This window comes from Maylandia zebra, linkage group LG19 (genome assembly GCF_041146795.1).
Source record: "Maylandia zebra isolate NMK-2024a linkage group LG19, Mzebra_GT3a, whole genome shotgun sequence".
Taxonomy (NCBI): domain Eukaryota; kingdom Metazoa; phylum Chordata; class Actinopteri; order Cichliformes; family Cichlidae; genus Maylandia; species Maylandia zebra.
The window spans coordinates 25199722-25222486 of record NC_135185.1 but is presented as its reverse complement, the minus strand read 5'-3'; the positions used below and the strand labels follow the sequence as shown (position 1 = coordinate 25222486).

General features: G+C 41.1%; 1 protein-coding gene across 5 annotated transcripts in view; it reads right to left on the bottom strand.

Moving 5' to 3' along the window:
* qkia (QKI, KH domain containing, RNA binding a) overlaps positions 1-22765 on the bottom strand; it is an 89799-nt gene that overhangs the window by 51683 nt on the left and 15351 nt on the right. For all 5 annotated transcript variants that reach the window (XM_004540407.4, XM_076877543.1, XM_004540406.4 and 2 more), the window contains exon 2: positions 2917-3059. In XM_004540407.4, the coding sequence (XP_004540464.1) occupies positions 2917-3059 (143 nt within the window). The remainder of the gene's footprint in view (positions 1-2916; positions 3060-22765) is intronic.

The window sequence follows — 22765 nt, the reverse complement described above, 5'->3', positions numbered from 1 at the left end:
CTATTTTTGTGTCACTGAGTTTCAGTGTTCATCTGTGCTCACACTTCTTTATGTGCATGTCAGTGGGTGTGCTAATTTGTGTCTGATAAGGTCATCAGTGAGTCATCTTGACCACCAGGGGGAAGCCTAATTAATTTAGTAGCTTTCCAAACAGCTTATAAACAGAATACAAGAGTTACAGCCCTGCTCTGCTCAAAGCAGTGCAGCAAAGCGAGTGAAGGGTACACCAAGGGTCATCTGCGGATGCTGCACTTTTAATAGATTGTGTGTGTGTTATTTCATTAGCATCTCTACAGTCACAGGTGGCACCCACTGCTTCACACATTTTTATTGAACTTCTTCGCTTAAAAAAAAAAAAAAATTGCATTCCTGTGCAGCACAAAACCCACACACAAAGAACACAGAAACTTCTGCAGTAACTGAAAGCAGGCATCATCTCTAAACAGCATGTCACAGTCGATGATCTCACTAAGACGACCACCATGCTCTTAAAGGCAACTGCACATCAGCTATGACCACACATGTCACAATTACAAGGCAAACACTTAAGGGTCACTTAAACTGGCTGGAAGTCCCTTAAGAGCCTGAGCGCAGACGCTGGGCCTGGTCTCAGGGTGAGATGGAGCTAAGCTGATCCTAGCCAGTCCCTGGTGCCTTTTATCAATTCTGTCAGGGGGAAAATGCAATCCATGCCCGACTGAGCCTTGGCCTGCTCTACGGTGTCTCTTATCCTCGTCACCTCCCTCCATTCATTTCCTTGCTGCCAGCTGCTGGGATTATGAAGAGAAACGCTGCTTCTCAGGACGTGACACAATCATTCATGTGTGCGTCAAAGATTACCATGAGCACATAAATGTGGCCGACTGTGGTAAACGCCTTACACACACGTCCCAAAGCTTTACACGCAGACACACATATCACTCTGCTCTGTGCTGCCACCATCCTCCTCATCTCTAGAAACACCATGGTACCTCCACCGTGTGCTGCTTCCCCCCCTGCCCCAACTGTGTGTATCCATCTCTCCATCACAGTAAAAACCAAGTGGTTACTCTAAAAGATTTTCATTCCCTTTTACTGAATATTTATGAAATTGCAGTTTACTTTTCTTGATGCTTCTTTTTTCAATCCCCCGCTTTCTCTCGCAGCACTAATCTGCTGCTGAGTTGGCTCATAAACACCCCAGCATGCTGCGTTTTCCACAGACCAGAACCAAATTAGTGTGCAGTCTGACAAAGTTGTATCAGTAGTACATTAACAACTTGGTGCACACAGTGTAAGTCGGGCAGCTAATAAAGTAAAAAGAACAAGTCAAGGACTGCATGTTTATCAACTAAAATATATTTTTTTAAAAGAGCAAAAAACTGAAAGGAAAAAGAACAGAACTGAGAGCAGAGTGCATGAGCAGTGAGCAAGTGCTTACAACAGTCATGAGATATGTCTTCAGTGCTGACAGACTGCAGAACTATCAGCAGCTGTCGTTCCCATGATGACACATCACAAAGACACATGGCCTAAGGCAAGAGGACCAACAGTGTGTGTAGAGGTATTTCTGCACAAGGACCAGTATGTGAAAGAATGTCTTTATCTGTTAACATGAACTTATATGAAAAATAAAATCTAGTTTCTCGATAAGATTAAGATTTCTTCTTTAATACACTTTCCTCTGGCTCCAGTCTAAATATTAATCCAGCAACCATTCAGGCAAATGCTCTGATATTATTAGCAATGTGATGCAACAGCAAATGTGAGTAGGGCTGCTCAATTAATCGAATTTTAATCACGATTACGATCTGGGCTTTCAACGATCATTAAAAATGACTGAGCCGATTATTAGCCCCTCCCTCATTTATCCGCGACACCTTAAAGGCCGGTCCGTGAAAATATTGTCGGGCATAAACCGGTCCGTGGCGCAAAAAAGGGTGGAGACCGCTGATTAAGAGGACCCGAGGGAAGCTCGGAAAGCTATAGTTATTTGGAGAGGAGAGTGACTGCCGTTGGTTGAAAAGAGTTTTAAAAAAAAAAACTTCAGTGGTGTTGCACACTATTTTATATTATTTTTTTAAAGTCATTGTTAACCCTTTAAAGCCGGTCAGAGCAGCACGCTCCGTTTTGCGTAACTATTTTTAAATCCCTGTAGAACCTGAACCGTGTAAGCTAGCGCAATAATTTGTTTTGCATATGAAACCGGAGGAGTTGTACTTACATCTGATGCCATCAGCTTGTCCTCGGTCACGGTTTCGTTCCACATATAGCTTTGCAAAAATCGCATAAAAAGCGCTTGCAGGAACAAAAACATAATATTCCAGAAACACGCTTTGCTGTTCCTATCAGCTGTTCGTAACACTTCCCACAGTGAAATGATGCACCTGCTGTTTTCTTTGCAAATTTGCACCATAGGATTGTTTTTTTTTTTCCTGCAGTATATAAAAATTGCTGTATCTCCAAAATAAAACTATGAAGACACTCAAAATAAATTTCCTGTGGTGGGAAACTATTTTTTGCAACTTTATTGTATTTAAAGTTTTGAGGGATAAACCTCTTAAACTTCTCCAAGTAGAAATATATGTAAACAAAACAAAAGCGATTTTCAATTTTTTTTGTAGTTTATTGCACTTTTTTGCAATTTATGTAATTACTATGCACTTAATGCATACATATTATTAAAATATGGGCTATAACAGTTGTATTGATGTATAGCAACTTGAAATGCTCCCACAAATGGCACTACAGCATGTAAAAAAAATAAATAAAAATAATATAAGCTCTGGTGGACTTGGTTCTATAGTAGGTCTTAAAGGGTTAAATAAATATCGTCAAATAATCGTGATCTCAATTTCAGTGAAAATAATCGTGATTATCATTTTTGCCATAATCGAGCAGCCCTAAATGTGAGAGACGTGTAACCCTGATACTCACATCTGGGTACTCTTTGACAGGCACAAACAGTTTTTCCTGCAGGTGAACGATGGGTCCGACTGGTTCGGGCAGCTCCAGTGGGTGTTTGTCCACAAGGCCATTCACTGTGTCGCTGTACATGTCTTTACGCACTCTGTTGATCTCTGAAAGACAAAAATATGTAAAGTGCGGTAAGCAACTGCATAAAAACAGAGCAGTGACACTTAAAAAGAACGGTGCTAGATATATCACTGTCATATTGATTTTGACTTATGGGGAAAAGCCTAATGTAGCATACAAATCTTTGCCTTGCGTAATGTTTGTCTTTTACAGATAAACAACTGCGTAACTTGGCTAATATTAACATAGCCTTTGAGTATAAAAACGTGTGAGCATTAATGTTTCCTGCTTTCTACAGAAAATGGCATTTTTTCCTACTACAAACTGCTCTGAGTAGAAACAACAAATCTGTGATTGTGTGCAAGTTAGTCTATGAGCCGGAGACAAAAGTTAAACACTGCACTATTTACAGGTTAAGGCCACCGACTTTCTGTTCTTTCCCCTCAGAGGTTGTTCTCTAACAGAGCAGCCTGTGCAAGAGCCTGAGCAGGAGACCAGATACAGGGGAATCACTAAGGCTTAAGTATATGCCGCCTTTAGATCTGATCCCCCTATCAGATAAAACTAATGGACCTCTCTCTCTTCCACACGCACATGCTGCCGACTCACTCATACACATGTTCAAGCAGCACACCCCATTTTTACTCCATGTGTAGCCCGATGCATACAATCAAACCAGTGTGTCTGCAAGTCCTGGTATGTGACAGTGAAACGAGGGTCAGCTGCTGCAGGGCATATTTCTGCTTTCCAGGTTACCCTCAGAGTACGGTCATAGTGAATCCAAAAGTGCAAAGACGACGCACTCTGACGTTTGTGCCATAATCATATGATCTGCGATAACACTGGTATACAAGTTAACGTGACAAAATGTTAAAAAATTAATTGTCATATAACAATATCACTGACATAGTAAGACAGTGTTTACCTTCCCCCAGCGTGCACAACAAGACAAGCTCTTACATGTTTGACAGCAAACCTCTGATGATGATTTAGCACATAAAACTAAGCTACTTCAACATTCTCCACCATAGCACGTACAGGAAAACACGCCTTCGAGTACAACCAGGCTAAGAAGGCACGTGAGGAGCACATTCTAGCAGATGGTCATATGTGACCCCAAAGTAAACAAATGAGTCAACCAAGCATTGCTAGAGAACTCAGTGGTTGCACTCCATATGACAAGAAGAGCAAACAGTGAATGGATGTTACTGTAGCAGGTACATGGTTGTAAAGGAGACCTTTAAGCAATGTTAAAGAGCTCAACCCAAGACACTGACACCTTTTTTCCCAATAGAGTCAAACTTTGAATTAGGCAGTTTGTCATTAATGACAAATACCCTTCATTTCTTGCACTTCTAAATGCTGCTGCCTGCAAGCTGCAAGCAATAAAACATTGTTCAGTAGTTTTGTTTTCTATATTTTCATAAATATCACTATTGCAACTTTTCCTGAAATACTGTGATATCATTTTGTGGCTATGTCACCCACCTCTAGTATGAAACAGCATGAACTAAATTGTAGAGCTGGCGAGGCCTCAAGGAACCGTGTGTGCAGGGTGGAGTGGGGGCGGCTGCTAGGCACTTTTTCCATCACCCATGAGACCTTCTGGCAGTAGGGAGCTCTATATTAAACTGCAGCAGGGGAACCTGACACTCAACTATAGATGCCCTCAGTAAGGCATGCATGACAGGCGAAGCATAACCCTGCACCTATGCAAAACTGGATAGGTGGGGTGAAACTTGCATCATCAGCTGCTTGTTAAAATTTGCAATTATAACAAAAGACAAAATAGCAGCATTAGAAAGGGCAAAAACGTCCCGACAAATCTCAGCAAAGCAGTTTTCCCTGACGATGTCTCAATTACATTCACAGGCATGTCTTTCTCTTCCTGTCATCTTAAGCAGATTAATACTTGTTGGAAACCTTTTACTACACTCACAGTAACGTAATGAGTGGTCAAAAATAAAGTCATCCTTATTTTACCCGGCAATGTTCCTGTTGGATCACATAATTGTGACACATTTCCAAACTTGGTGCAGGAAGAAAAGAAATTTCCTGCATTTTTATCTAATTTCGTATTATGAACAGCAACCGGTGCTGTGGTTTAAAAGTGCCAACAAAATGTTTTAATTTTTGGACAGTGGAGAAAATATATTTCCTCATATATTGACTTTATGTCCTACAAGACACCTAGATACAACATTTTTACTGCTAAACTGAAAAAGAGTTATCTCCGGACATGGCAATGAGACTAAAAATTTGTCACCAGTGAGGTCACAGACACTGACCAGCACACAGCTAAAAAACATCTGGTCTGCAGCTGTGTGGACAGCACCTGCAGAAGACATTGGAAGAGTACAAACAGGCAGCCAGGAGACTCGGCCCAACTCCTTTCCAAACCACATGACCTCAGTACTGTGAGGACCACAGATACTCCCAGCCCTTCCCAAAGATGAATTCATCCTCATGGTATCTTGCACAGAAAACAGATTACATCACTCCTAACCAAAACAGCAGCCAGGCAACGTCTTAGCTTTGGTTTGACACATTATACGGGGAGTAGACCACGACAGAAGGACAAAACAAACAACATACAGGAAAGGCAACATAGTTGACAACAAATCAACATGTATTGTGTTTTAAAGAACCCTTGAATCTGAAAAACCTGAACACGAGCAGGTTTAATTTCGTTCCTTAAAAATAAGTAATCACCACTAAAGTGCAACTAAAACCAAGTTCTATAAGCCTTCTCAAGACAATGAGCGAAAAAAAAGAGTTATTCAACACCAGTAAAAGCAAGTCAATGACAACTAAAGAAGAGATCTGTAACTTAAATTAAGAAATCACTTCTCTGTATACGAGGGCGTAACTGTGCTTGATATGAATTTCATATTTGGAGTCATGGTTCGGTATGTTTTCTCTACAGCAGAGAAATCATCCACACACAAAAAAATCCATTAACTTTTTAAAACTTTACAAATGCATTCACACGTGCTCGACTGGCAAAAGTTCAACTGTAACAATAAAGGCACTCAAATGCTGTGAACAGTCAATGAAGAGAAACTCGGTTTAGTGTCAAGCATAAAACAAATCAAACAAAAAAAACACAGTAAAGAAGAATGCAACATAACATAACAACACAACTGAAGTGAATAAATAAACATCTCCTGCTTGTTGCTTCTATTTGACAGATACTGTACCGATACTGTATCAGCAGAATCCTCTGTATTATTATCCTTATTGTAACTGTATCGTAACCACTCTTGTTATGAGGTAATTCAAGAAAAATACACGTACCATTACACCTATATCTACATTTTTTTTTTTTATTACACTAGGTCTGCATCCGGGAACTATTTTTTTCTTCAAGATAACAAAAGAAAACCAAAGGTGGTATTCATATGTGACAATGCAATCCAACAACCACCAGCGGCCTCCCCACCCCCTTCTTCTAATTCTATTTCCTCTTGCTGAAATGTCACATTAACATAAGGAGGCCGCGCTGGGCCATCAATGGAGACGTGCGGCATTTGACAACCTCTAATTTCTGTGCGCCAACTCTTTTCTGAAGCGCTGCGCTCACCTAAAAATTACCCCCTGCCTCGCACGGCCGACAAAATCATTTGTCTAGCTGTCCACCCCGGCAGAAAAGGCTGATTTTGTAACAAAGCGTGCATGTGGGATCACTATCTTGGATGGGGGTTGGGAGGGTGTCACCCTCTTGGAAAAGAAAAGAGACGGGGGTAAAAAGACGAGACAATCAAGTGGAGTGAGAAAAGACGTTAGCCGCTGAATGAGACTTTTTCTTGATAAGTGGTATTAAATGCAAAACCCTACTAATGCCACAGTAAACCCTGCAACTATGGTCACACATCACCCAGCTCAGTGTGTCATCTCCAACCTGACTCAGCTCTTCACACAGAAAGAGTTGTGTGTTTATTTACCTGTGGGGGTGGCTCCACATAGACACAGGAAGAAAGCATAATATATCTGTTTAGTTTTTTTACTCAGACATCTGTCAAGAAGAAACAAGTATTGACCTTGAGAGCAGGGTGAGGGCACAGCGGAGGGTTTGATGATACAAAGACAGAGAATTATAACCACAGTGCTGAGCAAGCAGAGTGCAGCTGAATTCTTCTAGACTCACGCTGCTCTTTTCTGCCTCAATTTAAGTTTTTTTTTTTAGAAGCATTTCACTTTATCGTTCTCTTTCTTTTGTTTCTCTCAGCTTCTGCCCTTTCTTCTCAATTTTGCGGTGAAAAAAGAAAATGTCACAGACTGAGGCTGCATATCTGTCTGCCCTTTGTCAAGCAAAAGAGACAATTTCTCCTCATCTTTGCCGTGATCTTAGCAATGGTTAGAGACGTGTAACTAAAGGGAAGGGTGTGGGAGTGAGGAAGGGCAGGTGAAGCGCTTTTAAAAGGCAGTGGACAGAGAAATATGGGAGAGGAAGTGTCTGTAAAATGGGAGCCCATATTCAGTGAGGTTTGGGGAGTGGATATTAACTGAAATGTTCATTCTTGACCTTGGAAGAAAAAACTGATCGGGAAAAAAGAAAAATCTTAAATCAACATCTGCTCAATTATTTGAGCCTACCATCAGTGTGTGGCTGTCTCCATTTGGCTTAAATGCACTTTTTTGTACACGGCCTCATCATGTGATAACATCAAACTCTTTGACAAAGTTTGTGAGAAGTTAAAGAAATCACATTTGATTTTGTTTTATTGAAATTTAAGAAGATGCCTGATTTTCAGTGTCCATTTCAAGGGGTCATATTACTAGAACGTACATATTTCAGGGGGTGTTTTTTGCCCCTGACAATTAAAAACACACCTGGGTAAATGTAGAGGTCAGTGGATTTCCTGCTATGTTGGAGAATTTTATAAATTAAACATGTATGTAATGAGGAAATAAATAAAACCCTTTAAAAAAAAATTCTGATATCGCACAGGTCATTTTTGTTTGGCAGAAAACCTCTTGGGAACCCTGATGTCACTGTAAATGATCTGTAGAGACCATAAGGACCATACATATGGTGTTTTTAATCCTAATTTACCCTTAAGATATAAGCCACTTGATGACTCTTGGTTTTATTTACTTGTAGATTTAATTTGAATCTAAAGTTACGGCAAAATAAAATATGGTGACATCGTGTAACAAAACAAAAGCCATACATGTGGTGATTTTTAAAGCCAATTGATCCTCAAGATAATGCCTCGTGATTTTGATCGTCTCAGGCCTCGACATTTAATGAAAATGTAGATGAATTAGGTGAAGCTACATCACAGAATGACAAAAAATCTCATTCTCATATAACAAAACAACAAGCCTTGAAGAGAAAAGGCAGCGTCACTGTGCCACCTTTGCTTCTAACTGGTTCTTTAGCAGGAAGTCAGACTAGCAGTCCCAAACAGAAACCATATCCCTGTCAGGGCACAGCACCAAAAAAAAAAAAAAAAAAAAAAAGGGGGGGGGGGGGGGGGGGGGGGTAGACTTGGGAATTATGTGCACACTGAAGCAAAAGATCGAGCGCAAATCCATTATGTGTATCGAGTTATTTAAGTGTCTGTGACACTGTCAGCCAATCACAATTGGCCACTGCAAACTCACAGACATGGACAGAGAAGCTTTTCTTGTATTTACCCAGCCAGATGTTTAAAAACATGATCACACAGGGGCAGCACATGCTGAACTAGGGCAAACAATTCATGAGCCTGTGATGAGTAAAGGCACACGACGAGAAAGAATAGCCAAGTGAGGTAGGTCAAGTTTGGAATCTGAGGTAATGTATTCAACCACAGCATGAAGAAAAACACAGTGAATGAAACAGAGAGGAAGGGAGATCAAAATTGGAGCAAAGAGAGAGGAAATAGAAGAGCGAGAGTAAAATTAAAAACAATGGAGAGGTCCAGCAGGAGATCCTGTAATCAGGTTTAAGACAGGTGAACATCACTCAACTAGACCTGCTCCATAAGAGAATGGGAGCAAGTCCATTAAGAGCCCAAAAATAGACACGTTCCATAAATGCTTTGTCTTCACCCTGTAGCTCACAGCAAACCGTCCTCTGACCATGCAGAGCACATCTGTCCCAGTAAGTACTCTGCATGTGTGAGAGACTGTCAAGAGCGGGAGTGAAAGCAAAAGAAATATAATGGTTGAGCAATCAGTGTGATCAGCTTTGCCTAAGGAAAGCTGCTTTAGATGCCTTGTGATGCCTGGCATTAGCCTGATATTATCTGGCACCTGAAGCAGATCCAGTCCAACACCAATTAATCTTCAAGCCAAAATGATCAAATGTTCAACCCTGCAGAGAGACATAGCCAGTCCTTCCAGTTTAGGATGATTTAAGATCAAAAACCTGTAGTGTTAAAAATAATAATAATCCTCTTCATGCTTGCACGTGCATGAATGCTCAATTCATGTTTTAAACAGGGGAGGGGGGAGTGACTGGGATCTCAGGTAAATATAGACTGAATGCGGTCGCATCCAAAAAACTACAGCAATCAAAGATGCACCTAAATGTGGCGGTGCCGAGTGAAACAAGACTCGGGCGAGGAACAAGCCTTTTCACTTAAAAGCTGCGCACTTCAGCAATCACAAAGCCTGGGTACCCCTTGCAAGCGAAAGGATTTGGGCATTTAATGCATTCCTGCCCTTTATTCACGGCACAGACGACTTTATCCAAGACGACACTCCACTTCAACAGTTTAGGGGTTTGGCAGGCCAAGCATATGAAAGACGGGGGTTTCTTTTAAAGCAGAGAGCAGAAGTATAGCGCGCACTGGTGGGGCTGACTGAGCCATGAAAACGTATGCATTTCTGGGTCTTATCGTCAACTCACAGCTGTCTCTCGCTACCCCTCCCTGTTTGTGGAGGGGAGAAGAAAAAAAAGTTTCCCTATGCTTCCGTCTTATTTTTACTTACATATCTTTGATTTAACAGTAGGCCTACACTGCTAAATCCTTTGATGTTCATGCACAGTCTATTCCTGCGCTGTTAATGAGTGCTGTCTTATATACATAGTAACCAAAATAAGTTTACATTTTGAAATATAAAATTCTTTACTCTGGGGAACAAATGTAATTTAATCATTATTAATTAGTGTATTAATCTTTATTAATCAGTGCCGAATGTTATGTCTGAAATGTCATTTGTTGCGCATTGATAGTCCCCGTGAATAAGGTAATCACGGCTCATGTGACTTTATGGTTTCCAAGTAAACAGCAGCAACACTGAACAAAGAGGATTTAGATAACTGTGGATCAACATTATTCAAGCCAATTAAGCCAGTATTGTGCCTTTGGAAATGGCTATATCAAACACACCGATCATTTGCGAAAGCTTCACCCGAGTGTGTCTATTAGCAGCGTAGCCGTGTTTCTTGCAATGGTTATGTGGCTATATTGAGCAAAGCACAGTGTTATTTGTCCCCGGCAGACCGCACAAAGATTTGTCTTTTAAGCACAAAATTCACAGTTTGTCTCTTTGCTGACCTGCAGCAACAGCAATACAGAGAGGCAATTTTGCACAATACAATTTTATTGCTGGAAGATATACACTTAGTCTGAGCAACCCAGACAGCTGAAGCACAATATAAACTTTGGCACAGAACATTTCGGGGCAGAATGAGGCCAAAGGATTTTGTCACCCATCCCTTACATACGGGTTGCTCCAATAATAGGGGGCTGCTCAACATTCTACCAGGACAGGAGAAATGATATGCAACTGCAGCGACTAACAACTTTTTATTGTACGAGAGTACTGCGAAAGGCTCGGAAGAGTACTCATTAAATTTAAAATTTGTGCCAAGAGGTCTCTGTGAATGCTAATGCATCTCAACTGTCAAATTCTAAGTAGCACACAAAAAAAAATACAGTATATCTCAATTTTACTTTACAGCGACTTATCTACACAGTTGCTTAACCCTGACATGTGGATATAAGCGCTGACCCCCACAGGCTGAGGGGGGACTAAAAGGCTCTAGACAGAAATGACGGTGCGGTTTGCAGCCAGAGGGAGAGATTTATGTTGTGTGTCAGGGATTTTCCTGAGGCAGGCTGGGTAGAAAGCTCCAGCGTCAGGTCTTTAAGTAGATAGGCCACTAAATAAACGACTGGCATAACAAGGTTTCTGGATTCTTTCCTGCCTGTGCCTGGTTTAAAAAAATTAAAAAAATTAAAAAAAAAAAAGAAAGAGGGAGAGAAAAAAGAAACACAGAAAACACATTCACAAACACACTTTTACCCATCACTTGGTTAAAGTGCAAGCCACGAGAGAGTGGAGCTACACTTTCAGCCAAATTAGGGATGGACGAACAACGACAAAAAAACCTTACATACAGCAACGGTAACCATTTCTGTCTGCGACATAAACTATAGCTGGGAAACAGCAGCAAACATAAATGCTGTGCGATTGTACACACACGTCTATATCTCAGCCAACTCACTCCCTGAAAGCAGCACGTTCTGCTCTCTGATTATCAATAATGAGCAGAAGCTGCCCAAAAACACACACACACGTAGATAATAACTCACACAACATTTAAGCTATGGGCTCACCAATGCTCTGATATCATGCGCACAAATGCACACATAAGCACATATGATACACATAAAAACAAACATCCAGCCGAACATTAAAACACCCACACACGCACAAGCTAATGAGCCTGTGTGTGTTTATAGGCAAGGCTCCCCTGAGACAGTGAACCCACAGAAATAACACTACACACGGAAGGAGGAGGGAAACTGCCTCGGAGAATATCTGCTGAACAAATACAGCAGGAAACAAGAAGGAAATGGTGCTACATCTCTCCTCTAGCTTGCCTTAATAGCCACTGCTTTATATTTAGTCTGGTGACAAAAAGACAGATTAAAAACAGAGATTAGAGAAACACACAGCTGCTCTACATTACGCTGTTCTCCACAGTCTCACGACTCTTGACTGGTGAATTTATTTTATCATGATGACTGAGAGCAGGGGGAAAACTGAGCTGCAAAGTTGTAGTTTGTAACAAAGGTGAGCCTGTTAATATAACGTCATCTACTTTTAATAGCTGAGCATTAGGATTATTACAACAAATGTGTGCATGCTTGAAACAGAAAGCAAAAGATTTATGTGCACAGAAAACAGAGTTGGTGGCGAAACTAATCTCAGAAGTCATCAAGTCAGACTAAACTGCACACAAATACGTCAGAACACTGTGACGTCGGGTGTCATGGTTTACCGCCTTCTCTAGTCACCTAAGAAAATATATATGCTCAAAGCGGGGTGTGTAGGTGTCTTCGTGGCCCAAAAAAAAAAAAAAAAAACAGCAATCAGTAAAGCCATTAATCATAACCTGTAGCAAATGCTAGGTTTCCTGAGGCTGTCAGAGTGACTGCATGCAGGAAGGGGGAAGAAGTGCCAGACTGAGTATGGCTTTCTGCGGCTGCTGACACAAACAGTGACGGTATGCTGTAAAAAATGTGTGTCATTGCACATTAGTTTGGTGATTAAACTGCGTAAACAGACAGTGAAGAAGAGGAGAGAGGATCCACAGGAAAGGTGTGGCCAAGGGTGAGGCGATAGAGAAGCAGGAACAGCCTGCAGATCTGCATTTGACTGGCCACAAATTCCTTCTACAGATTGATAATGACTGTAATGTTTGAAAAAAAAAATCGTCACATACATAAACAACAAGCTCTACAACAGATGGTATAATAATGAGAGAAAATAAAGAGAGCCTAAAATCCAGAGAACAGTAAAAAAAAGAAAAACAACCAAAAAACAGAAAAAAGCTCTACAAGGGGTTTAAAACTGCACAAGTATACCTAGGATGCTTGCTGTTATTTTAAAAACAAACAAACACTGGGCAGACCCAATAATCATCAGATTTAGATTTTTTTTTTCCTGTTTACAGCATTTCGAAGACGAATAAAAAAAACTATCCATCTCATTTTTAAAAAGCATCATCACTTTAATTTCAGTGACATTTTCTTTTCTTGCAAAGTGCTGTGAACAGTCAAAAAAAAGCACCACATTAGCAGCGTGCACATAGTTCTGTGCGTGAACTTTGAAAGACTCGGGGTTGTCTAACAAATCAACAAAATGTCTTTACCGTCTCACAGCAGCAAACAGCCCTTGTAAAACAAAAGAGGCCATTTGATTAGAGTGACTGCTGTCACTTGATAACTCCCATCAGCAGTGAAAGCTGAACAGGTGCAGATACCCCTGAAAAAGTTAAGACAAATATCCTTTTGTGATCTCACAGCTGGCACCTTTTGTTTTAGTACATATCTCAAATAAAAAAAGAACAGGATTATTACTAAAAGGTGATTACTAAAGCTATTAAGCTGCAAAGACATTCAAGGTTAATGCCTTTGGGATGGTCTGGAAGAAAAAAAAATGTAAAAATAAATAAATAAATAAGACAAGCAGAAAATTTATTTGCCATCTTTTGCCATTCCACAACATTTTCTTTTTAAAACCTGCCATATTTGTTTACATATGGCACTACATTTTAAAACAAAGTACCAAATTTATGGTAAAAAGAGGAATATGTCTCCAAAACTCCTGTCCTCACATCAGGACCGCCTTTCATCTGCACCAAAATGGCATTTTCAGTTGTGTTACATGCAAACAAAGTGTCCAAAGAAGAAAGTCATATGACAAATATAACAACAACTGGGATAGAATCAGAATGTCTTTAGTGTCATTGTTACAGGTACAACGAAATTAAAAATGGTCCCCAATCAGTGCATCATCCCTAACAATATCAAAATATAAATAAAACAATAAAATCAATAAATAAAATACTTAAGAATAGTATTAGCAAACTTTCACATCCATTACTACAAATATGCTTCAGTCAGCGCATAGATTAATACAAGAGTGGCATGATGGACATTTTTTTTGTAGCAGTATTCAGATAATTTAAAGGTTTGATTAACCTACAGTAATGATTCAGTGTAAATCAAATAAATAGTGAGCACATTTAAAACCCAATTCTAAACAAAATAGCCCAAACAGGCACCATATGTGGTAGTTTTTTGGGGGGAAACACGCAAACAGAAATGATAGCATACCGTAGCGTAATAATGAAATAAAATCATTATTTAATGACAAATTTGAAAAAAAGAAAAAAGAAAAAAAAAGAAAAGATGTCTGATATCCAATCAATCATATGTGGCCAAAATAACAAGGTGAATAATTTACATGTTTCCCAGATGAGACACTGCAAAGCCCTATCCTCCTCACTTCCCTCAGCTCAAGGCTGAAATTACTGTTTCACACAGTATCTGCAGAGCTATTAGGACTTCAGTCTAAAATTAGAAAAGGGGATCATCACATTTGATGATGTGGAACTGCTTTATGGGGCTGTCTGTTGGTGGGGGGCAAGCTGGCAGCTCAATGAGCCAGAGGTGTGCCAGTTTTGTGCACTCCGTGGGGTCTACCATACAGAGTGAGGCAGGGGAGGGCAGCTCAATACCGAACCATAATGGTCTACTCTTAATAGCTGCCCGCGAGGGGCCAAAGTTCATTACTCCCTGCGTGGCGGGACTTCTGATCGGTCGAAACGTATAAGTGCAATCGCACTCACACATTTACACTTCAGGGAGACACCCCAAGGGGAGTGAGCAAGGTGGAAAGCTGTGGAAACTGTTTACTTTCCTTCACACACTCACACAGATACAATTCCCTTACAGGAAGCACCGGAGAGCACGGTACTTAACAGAAAGCTTAAACCTCTTTCTCATTGCTAATTATTCAGCAGTTTTGAAAAAAAAAAAAAAAAAAAGTTTGGTGCTAATACTCTCCTCAGTTAACCTTTAAAAGTAGCCCAACATGCTAGCTCAGCTAGAAAAAAAAAAGAGAAAAAAAGACAACCTAATGCACACAAATGCAGACTCAGACTGCTTCTAAAATACCAGGCAAAGGCTATTTTACTGCTGCTTTTGCCATCTAAAGAGGGAACGATATGTAGCGTTAAATTGGAAGCCAAAGCAAAAGTCATTTAACAGGCTGGCTTTAAGAGAGAAGCCTCATGAGCTGAAAATGGTTTCACAAATTTGAGAGGAAATACTTTGTCCCCAAAAAAGCAGCAGCACAAGGAGAAAGCGCATCTGCTTCCCTTACATAGACCCTACAAACTATGCTTAGTTATGATGGGAACTGTTAGAACTTGTGGGTTAATTAGTATTAACCCAAGCACACAGAAAAACTAGATTGTTCTTCTGCATCCTGCGGGAACTCATTTCTCCACCTGGCAGACAAAAGATTGACTGTGCTGTGCGGTGACACACAAGAACCCTTCTCTTACTTTGCTTGTTGCCCATTTAACTCAACTTTTAATGTTTCAGTCAATGTAGACGCAAACAGGCATTTCATCCGCCAACGCCCCAGGCATTATGCTTACAAATCAGGACTTACATTTGAGACAGACACACACACACACACACCTCACAACAATGCAGAGGATGCTATGTAAAGTGAAGCACAGGATGCATTCTTTGAGCTCCACAAGATGTGAGAGTATGAGATAAGGAATGGGAAGAATAACAGGATGAAGAGTCAGGAAGCTTGCTGATGTGGTGTGTGTGTGTGTGTGTGTGTGTGTGTGTGTGTGTGTGTGTGTGTGTGTGTGTGTCTTGGCCCGTTTTGTGTTGACGCTCGCCTTCTGGACGGTGAAAAAAGGAGGTATCCTTTTCCTCTTTCCACAACCTGGAAGGGGCGGGAGGGAGTTCAAGAAAAGTATCATTTCCTGTCAGTGGCCAGATACAACGCTATGCCTCAAAGACGCAACCCAGTGTCTGGCAGAATAACTTTGAGCTTAAAAATACACAACCACTTAGATGGTGAGCCGCCGTTCATTTCATAATATATTTTTGCTGTGTGTGCACACAGCTGCCCCCTTTTGTCACGCAACAATTCAAGGAAAGGTCCAGCTGTCAGAAGAGGAAGTGAGGGGAAGGAAAGGCTCCGACTGTCAATGTGACTGGAGGAGATAACACGCGCTGTGCTTCCTGTCCCCACCCCTGTAACTAAGGAGACCACAGTGCACACAACCAATGGCGAGGATGGAAGGGAGGATTATTTGGATAATTTGTAATACCCCCTACGTCGTCTTTGTGAACCGATCTCTTCCTCAGATGTTTTTCCCCTGACTATACAATTTACCCATGCTTCAACTCTTTCCTACAAACCGATCAGAACCCACAGGAAGCCGACAAAAAGCTGGTTTACCTGAAGGTCGTGCAGTGGAAGATTGGCATATTCAAAGATCATTCCATCACGTAAACGCTGCCAAGTGACGGCACAGAGAGAGTCTCAGACAGATGCACATTTTAACTGTAAACCTTGGGCAAAGCCTAACATCAACTGAGACTTCTGATTTTTGGCAAAGAACAGATGGGAGCAGAAGCTTGCAAGAAGTGCAGCACTGAGAATGTCAAACAGAAACAAAAATGTTTATTTAAAAAGGGGAATTTCACGTCTAAATCACATTGGCACATTTTCCATTTGCCTGTAGTGATTTTTATCTCAAAATACCAGAAGAATATAGACGAAAAAAACTGAGCAGAAGTCTCTATTTTAAGAAATCATAACTCAAAAATACTAAATTCGCCTAGTAAGCGGTTTCATATAGGAACTTAGTGTAGGAACAGTTTTCTTTCATTAAAAGTAAAAATAAAGTCTGTTTCCTAAAATCACAACCTGGTTATTCAAAAAACATTTAAACATTATCTGCACTTTCATGTGGAAATGATTTTATTTGTAGCAAACTGCATCCCACGGCAAAAGTGGTATGCACCGAGCTTATATTACAGAGTCGGCAAAATGGATGCCATTATAGACGATGATGACCCTTCTCAATGCATGTAGGTGTGTGCTTCCCTCTGTGGGGTGAGAGGGTTGGCTGGTGAATTTCTGAGTAACCTGGTCATGATTTCAGAAACCGGATGTCTCCAAATATCCAGTGTTATAGGACCCTTATTGAAATAAGTACAGAAATAGACACATTTTCCTTATAATTTTGAATAAAAGATGGAAGACTAAGTATGTTTTATTCATATCCATTTCCATGGAACAATAGGGGGGGGGGGGAGTTAAGGGTCTCTTCAGGTGTCCACAGAGCAAACTCAACCTCAACACTTTCTTAAAGCAAGGCAAGCAAGTCAGCTTTATCTTTTGATCTGGCTCAAAAGATGAAGCCGACATAAAATATTTACAATAAATATTACGAGGAAAATACAAAATAAATTAAAGCTGCAAGCAGCGTTATGAGGGCCCTCGCACCCCCGGCGCGTCGAGCCACGCCCAACACCTAAAACCAGCACGTCCGATCTGATGTCACATTGATGGAATTCATGCATTTAACCACCAGCTAACATTTCAACTCATTCATTCATGATTAGTTAGTCGTTCCACTAGGTGGCGCTCTAACCATTATGTACAAATGGCATAACAAATACTTCCGAGCTCGAGTCTCATCACACCTGAGACGTTTGGGAGAGATTGGACATTGTGTTTTTGAGTGACAGCAGATTACTGCTTTTTGGCGAGTGATTCAAACTCTAAGTGCCGCCATAACCACCCCGTTTCCCTGAACGTAAAAAGCTTCGCAATTTAACAACACAAAGGTCTTTGGATTCCACACACTGAAGAATAGTGCAATCTGATGAAATCCCTTGGAGGAGTTCGTCAAAGAACGTTGCCTGAAAAGAGGGGAAAATGTTGCCAAAATTGCACATTAATTTTAAAATGGCTGACTTCCTGTTGGATTTGGGATATTGCTCCAAGAGACTTTTTTGTACATCTTGATATCTCCTATAAGCTTACCAGGTTTCAGACTCATATATAAAACACAGAGCAGGGGCTGTGATTTTGAAATTTTGTAGGGGGCGCTGTGGAGCCATTTTGGGATATTCAATGAAAATGATCACATAACAACAATGCCTTCATCCATTTGGAGGTGTGTGCCAAATTTCAGGCCTCTATAAACTTTCCAAGCCCCTCAAAACCCACTTCATCTTTCATGATGAACCGCGTTGCCACCAGGGTGCGCCGTTCAGTTTAAAGTCACAATTTTTGCACTGAAGCATCACGGGGGACTGATGGTGATATTCACCGCTTTTGAGGTGGCCACGATCAACCTGTGAAAATCAGTACAACAAAGTTAAAGCCATGACATTTCCTGTTGCCACTAGGTGGCGCTGTCCGTATTTCCGACAATGGGCATATCAATCTGTTCAGGGCGGGTCTGACATCATGCCTGTAAAGTCTGGTACTGATCAGACTGGATTTCATTGAGTTATACTAATTTGTTTCTTCATGGCGTGACATCAAAGTTCGCCATGCTGCTGGGGTCACACCCTTTCGTGAAAAGTCACAGTTTTCACTGTAACCCAAGACCAACTCCTTAAGGCTTTCCTGGAGAAATTTGAGGCTGCAGATGTCACCCATCACAATACTGTACCCCAAAGTGTAAAACATGACATTTCCTGTTCCCACTAGGTGGCGCTGTACCTGGTGTCAAATATGGCAGTTGAAATATGTTCAGGGGTGGAGCCTTATCATATGTGTTCACTTTGGTCAAGGTCAGAAAATGTATGACAAAATGAGAGGCAATAAGATTTTCATGGCGAGTCATCGAAATTCGCCATGGCGCCACGGCCTCATAGTATTGTGAAAACTCAAAAGCTCCGCAATTTAACATGGCACAAGGGTGTAGTTGACACTGACCAAATATGAAGGTTATGAAAGCAAACCCCAAGGAGGAGTTCGCAAAAGTTCGAGGCATGGAAATGGCAAAATTTGAGCCAAAATGTCACCTTCTCTTCCAAATGGCGGACTTCCTGTTGGGTTTGCGTCAATGGGCCCACAGACTTTTTTGTTCGTCTTGGCATGATACATATGTGTGCCAAATTTCATACATGTAGCTCAAACGATGTGGTCGTAGGGCTGCATTTAACAAGGCATAGGTGGCGCTCTAGAGCCATTTCCCAGTGCTCATATGTAAAACCATTAAAATACAAAATTTTTCACCAGACCTGGCATGTGTGCAAAATTTCATGAGTTTTTGAGCATGTTTAGGCCCTCAAAAAGGCCCTTGTTTCGCCTGAATAATAATAATAATAATAATAATAATAATAATAATAATTAAAGCTGCAAGCAGCGTTATGAGGGCCCTCGCACCCCCGGCACGTCGAGCCACTGCCAACACCTCAAACCGGCACGTCCGATGTGATGTCACATTGATGGATTTCATGCTTTTAATCACCAGCTAACATTTCATCTTATTCAACCAGGATTATAGTCATGCCACTAGGTGGCGCTCTAACCATTATTGACAAATAGCATAACAAACATTTCCAAGCTCGAGTCTCATCACACCTGCGACCTTTGGGAGAGATTGGACATTGTGTTTTTTAGTGACAGCAGATTACTGCTTTTTGCGAGTGATTGAAACTCTACGTGCCGCCATGACCACCCCGTTTCCCTGAACGGAAAAAGCTTCGCAATTTAACATCACAAAGGTCTTTAGATTCTACACACTGAAGAATGCTTCAATATGATGAAATCCCTTGGAGGAGTTCGTCAAAGTATGAGGCCTGAAAAGGGGGGAAAATGTCATCAAAATTACACATTAATTTTAAAATGGCTGACTTCCTGTTGGATTTGGGATATTGCTCCAAGAGACTTTTTTGTACATCTTGATATCTTACACAAGCTTACCAAGTGTCAGACTCATAGATGAAACACAGAGCAGGGGCTGATGTTTTGAAATATTGTAGGGGGCGCTGTGGAGCCATTTTGCGCTATTCAAGGAAAATGGTTACATAACAACAATGCCTTCATCCATTTGGAGGTGTGTGCCAAATTTCAAGCCTCTATAAACTTTCCAAGCCCCTCAAAAGCCACTTCATCTTTCATGATGAACCGCGTTGCCACCAGGGTGCGCCGTTCAGTTTAAACTCACAATTTTTGCACTGAAGCATCACGAGGGACTGATGGTGATATTCACCGCTTTTGAGGTGGCCACGATCAACCTGTGAAAATCAGTACAACAAAGTTAAAGCCATGACATTTCCTGTTGCCACTAGGTGGCGCTGTCCGTATTTCCGACAATGGGCACATCAATCTGTTCAGGGCGGGTCTGACATCATGCCTGTAAAGTCTGGTACTGATCAGACTGGATTTCATTGAGTTATACTAATTTGTTTCTTCATGGCGTGACATCAAAGTTCGCCATGCTGCTGGGGTCACACCCTTTCGCGAAAACTCACAGTTTTCACTGTAACCCAAGACCAACTCCTTAAGGCTTTCCTGGAGAAATTTGAGGCTGCAGATGTCACCCATCACTATACTGTACCCCAAAGTGTAAAACATGACATTTCCTGTTCCCACTAGGTGGCGCTGTCCTTCATGTCAAATATGGCAGTTGAAATATGTTCAGGGGTGGAGCCTTATCATATGTGTGCTGTTTGGTCCAGATCGGAACATGTATGACAGAATGAGAGGTAATAAGATTTTCATGGCGAGTCATCGAAATTCGCCATGGCGCCACGACCTCATAGTATTGTGAAAACTCAAAAGCTCCGCAATTTAACATGGCACAAGGGTGTAGTTGACACTGTCCAAATTTGAAGCTTATAGGACCAAATCCCAAGGAGGAGTTCGTTAAAGTACAAGGCATGGAAACGGTAAAATCAGACCCAAAATCACACCTTCAATCCAAAATGGCGGACTTCCTGTTGGGTTTAGGACATTGCCATAATAGACTTTTTTGTTCGACTCTGAACGTTATATAGGTGTACCGACTTTCAAACATGTAGGTCATACCCATACCGGGGGCTCGCGTTTTTCATTTTTCTAGGTGGCGCTACTGAGCTAATTTTCCCTGGCCATGTCTGAGAACATTAAAATACGTAAATTTTCACCAGACCTGACGCGTGTGCAAAATTTCATGAGTTTTCGAGCATGTTTAGGCCCTCAAACGGCCAATTCATTTGCCGGAATAATAATAATAATAATAATAATAAACAGAGCAATTACAATAGGGCCTTCGCACTGTCAGTGCTCGGGCCCTAATAATAAGAAACGGAGCAGATACAATAGGGCCTTCGCACTCTCGGTGCTCGGGCCCTAAATATGATGCAATTAAATTAAAAAGCAGTGCAATAACTCCTGGCTTTATGGATCTTGTCATAACCAGTTACTGGTTCAATAGGTAAGTGCAACCATAACAAATGCAATCTGCTCTTTCATATAAGCAATACAGACGTTTGAGCACGTATTTTAAACGCCTTTTAATCCACCAAATGAGAACGTTAAGCTTTAAAAATGACAATTAACTTCCCTTACCTCCTCTCTAATGAGTGTCAGACAGTATACAACAAGACAGGAAGACTACGCATGTATTGTGTACCACAAATAACAGAAACCACTGAAACATTTAGTCAATCCATAAGTTAACAAATGATCTGTAAGGCTGGCGCTTTGCCCTGCTCTTTCCTGCACTCCACATTTTTTACTAAACTCAAATTTGTGCCAATGCACATTAGTAGTCACCCTGCTATGACAGCTATATTCACCTGCCATTATAGCAATACAAGCTTTAATGAAGCATTTCAATCTAACGCTGAAATTAAGTAAGGTGCGTGCCTATAGTCTGTGTGCAGAAAAAGCTTGAGAAGGATATGAGTTATACATACAGGAAGACAAACAGGTTACATCACAGATTATATGCATGTTGTGTGTCTGTATGTCAGCTTCTTTTATCCCCAGGCGCTGGGCCTGCTGGGGCTTGTAGCTACCATCTTAAGTTCCAGTCCAACAGCCACTCAGTCGCTGTCCCTGGGTGTGACAACACACAGACATCCCAGCTGCTATTGTGTCTTTGTGCCGGCTCTTCATCAGCTTTGCAGTCTGATGGGCCCTTTTTTTCCTCCAGTATTTAAATCTTACCACTTTAAACGCCTACACTTGTTCGAAACAAATTAGGCATACAAAAACAAATGTGTTAAATATCTGTATAGATATGCATGGTCCTCTGCCAGAACAGGAATTATTCTGGACTAAGTATCCAAGGACGCATTGTGTAAGTGTTAGATAGTCATAACTCGGACTGTTCTTTATAGAGTAGCTGTATGTACTAAACAGGCCTGGCACGATGCAGACACACTTAAAAACTCTCCTGCTATGGGATGTACTTCCAGATTGCTTATCTTGAAGGACACACAACAACAAAAAATAAATTTCAAAAAAGGAAAGGGCTCCCCCTCACCTACCCTCTCTTCTATCTGTAGATCATAAGAAAAACTGCACTTTAGCTATGCATCTGTTTGGTCTGGCTGCCCCACAGATCAGCCATTTGATCTGTTTTGTCTGCCAAGTCATGTACCTTTCAGAGTATTTAAACAGAAGGATTTTAAGATTTTGAAGAGCTACAACAACTAGGTCAGAGTGTCAAAAAGGGAGGAGAGGAATATGAAGAAGAAGAAAAAAAAAGTGGGAAGCGCTGTCGCTGACTCAACTGTCATTAACCAAGCTTCCACAATGTTTAAGCCTTTAAACACTGATCTGCCTCAAAGTGCTTGGGTGTGGGGTGGGGTGGGCTTAACAAATCTGCAAGTGCAATGTACATGTGCACAATTACAGCCAGCGGACGCAGGCATGTTGTTTCCTACCAAACGACGATTGAGCTTGGCAGTGAGTGAGTGGAAAGCTGAGTGCACGCTTGGGTCCTGGGCGCAGACAGTTAGAGCTG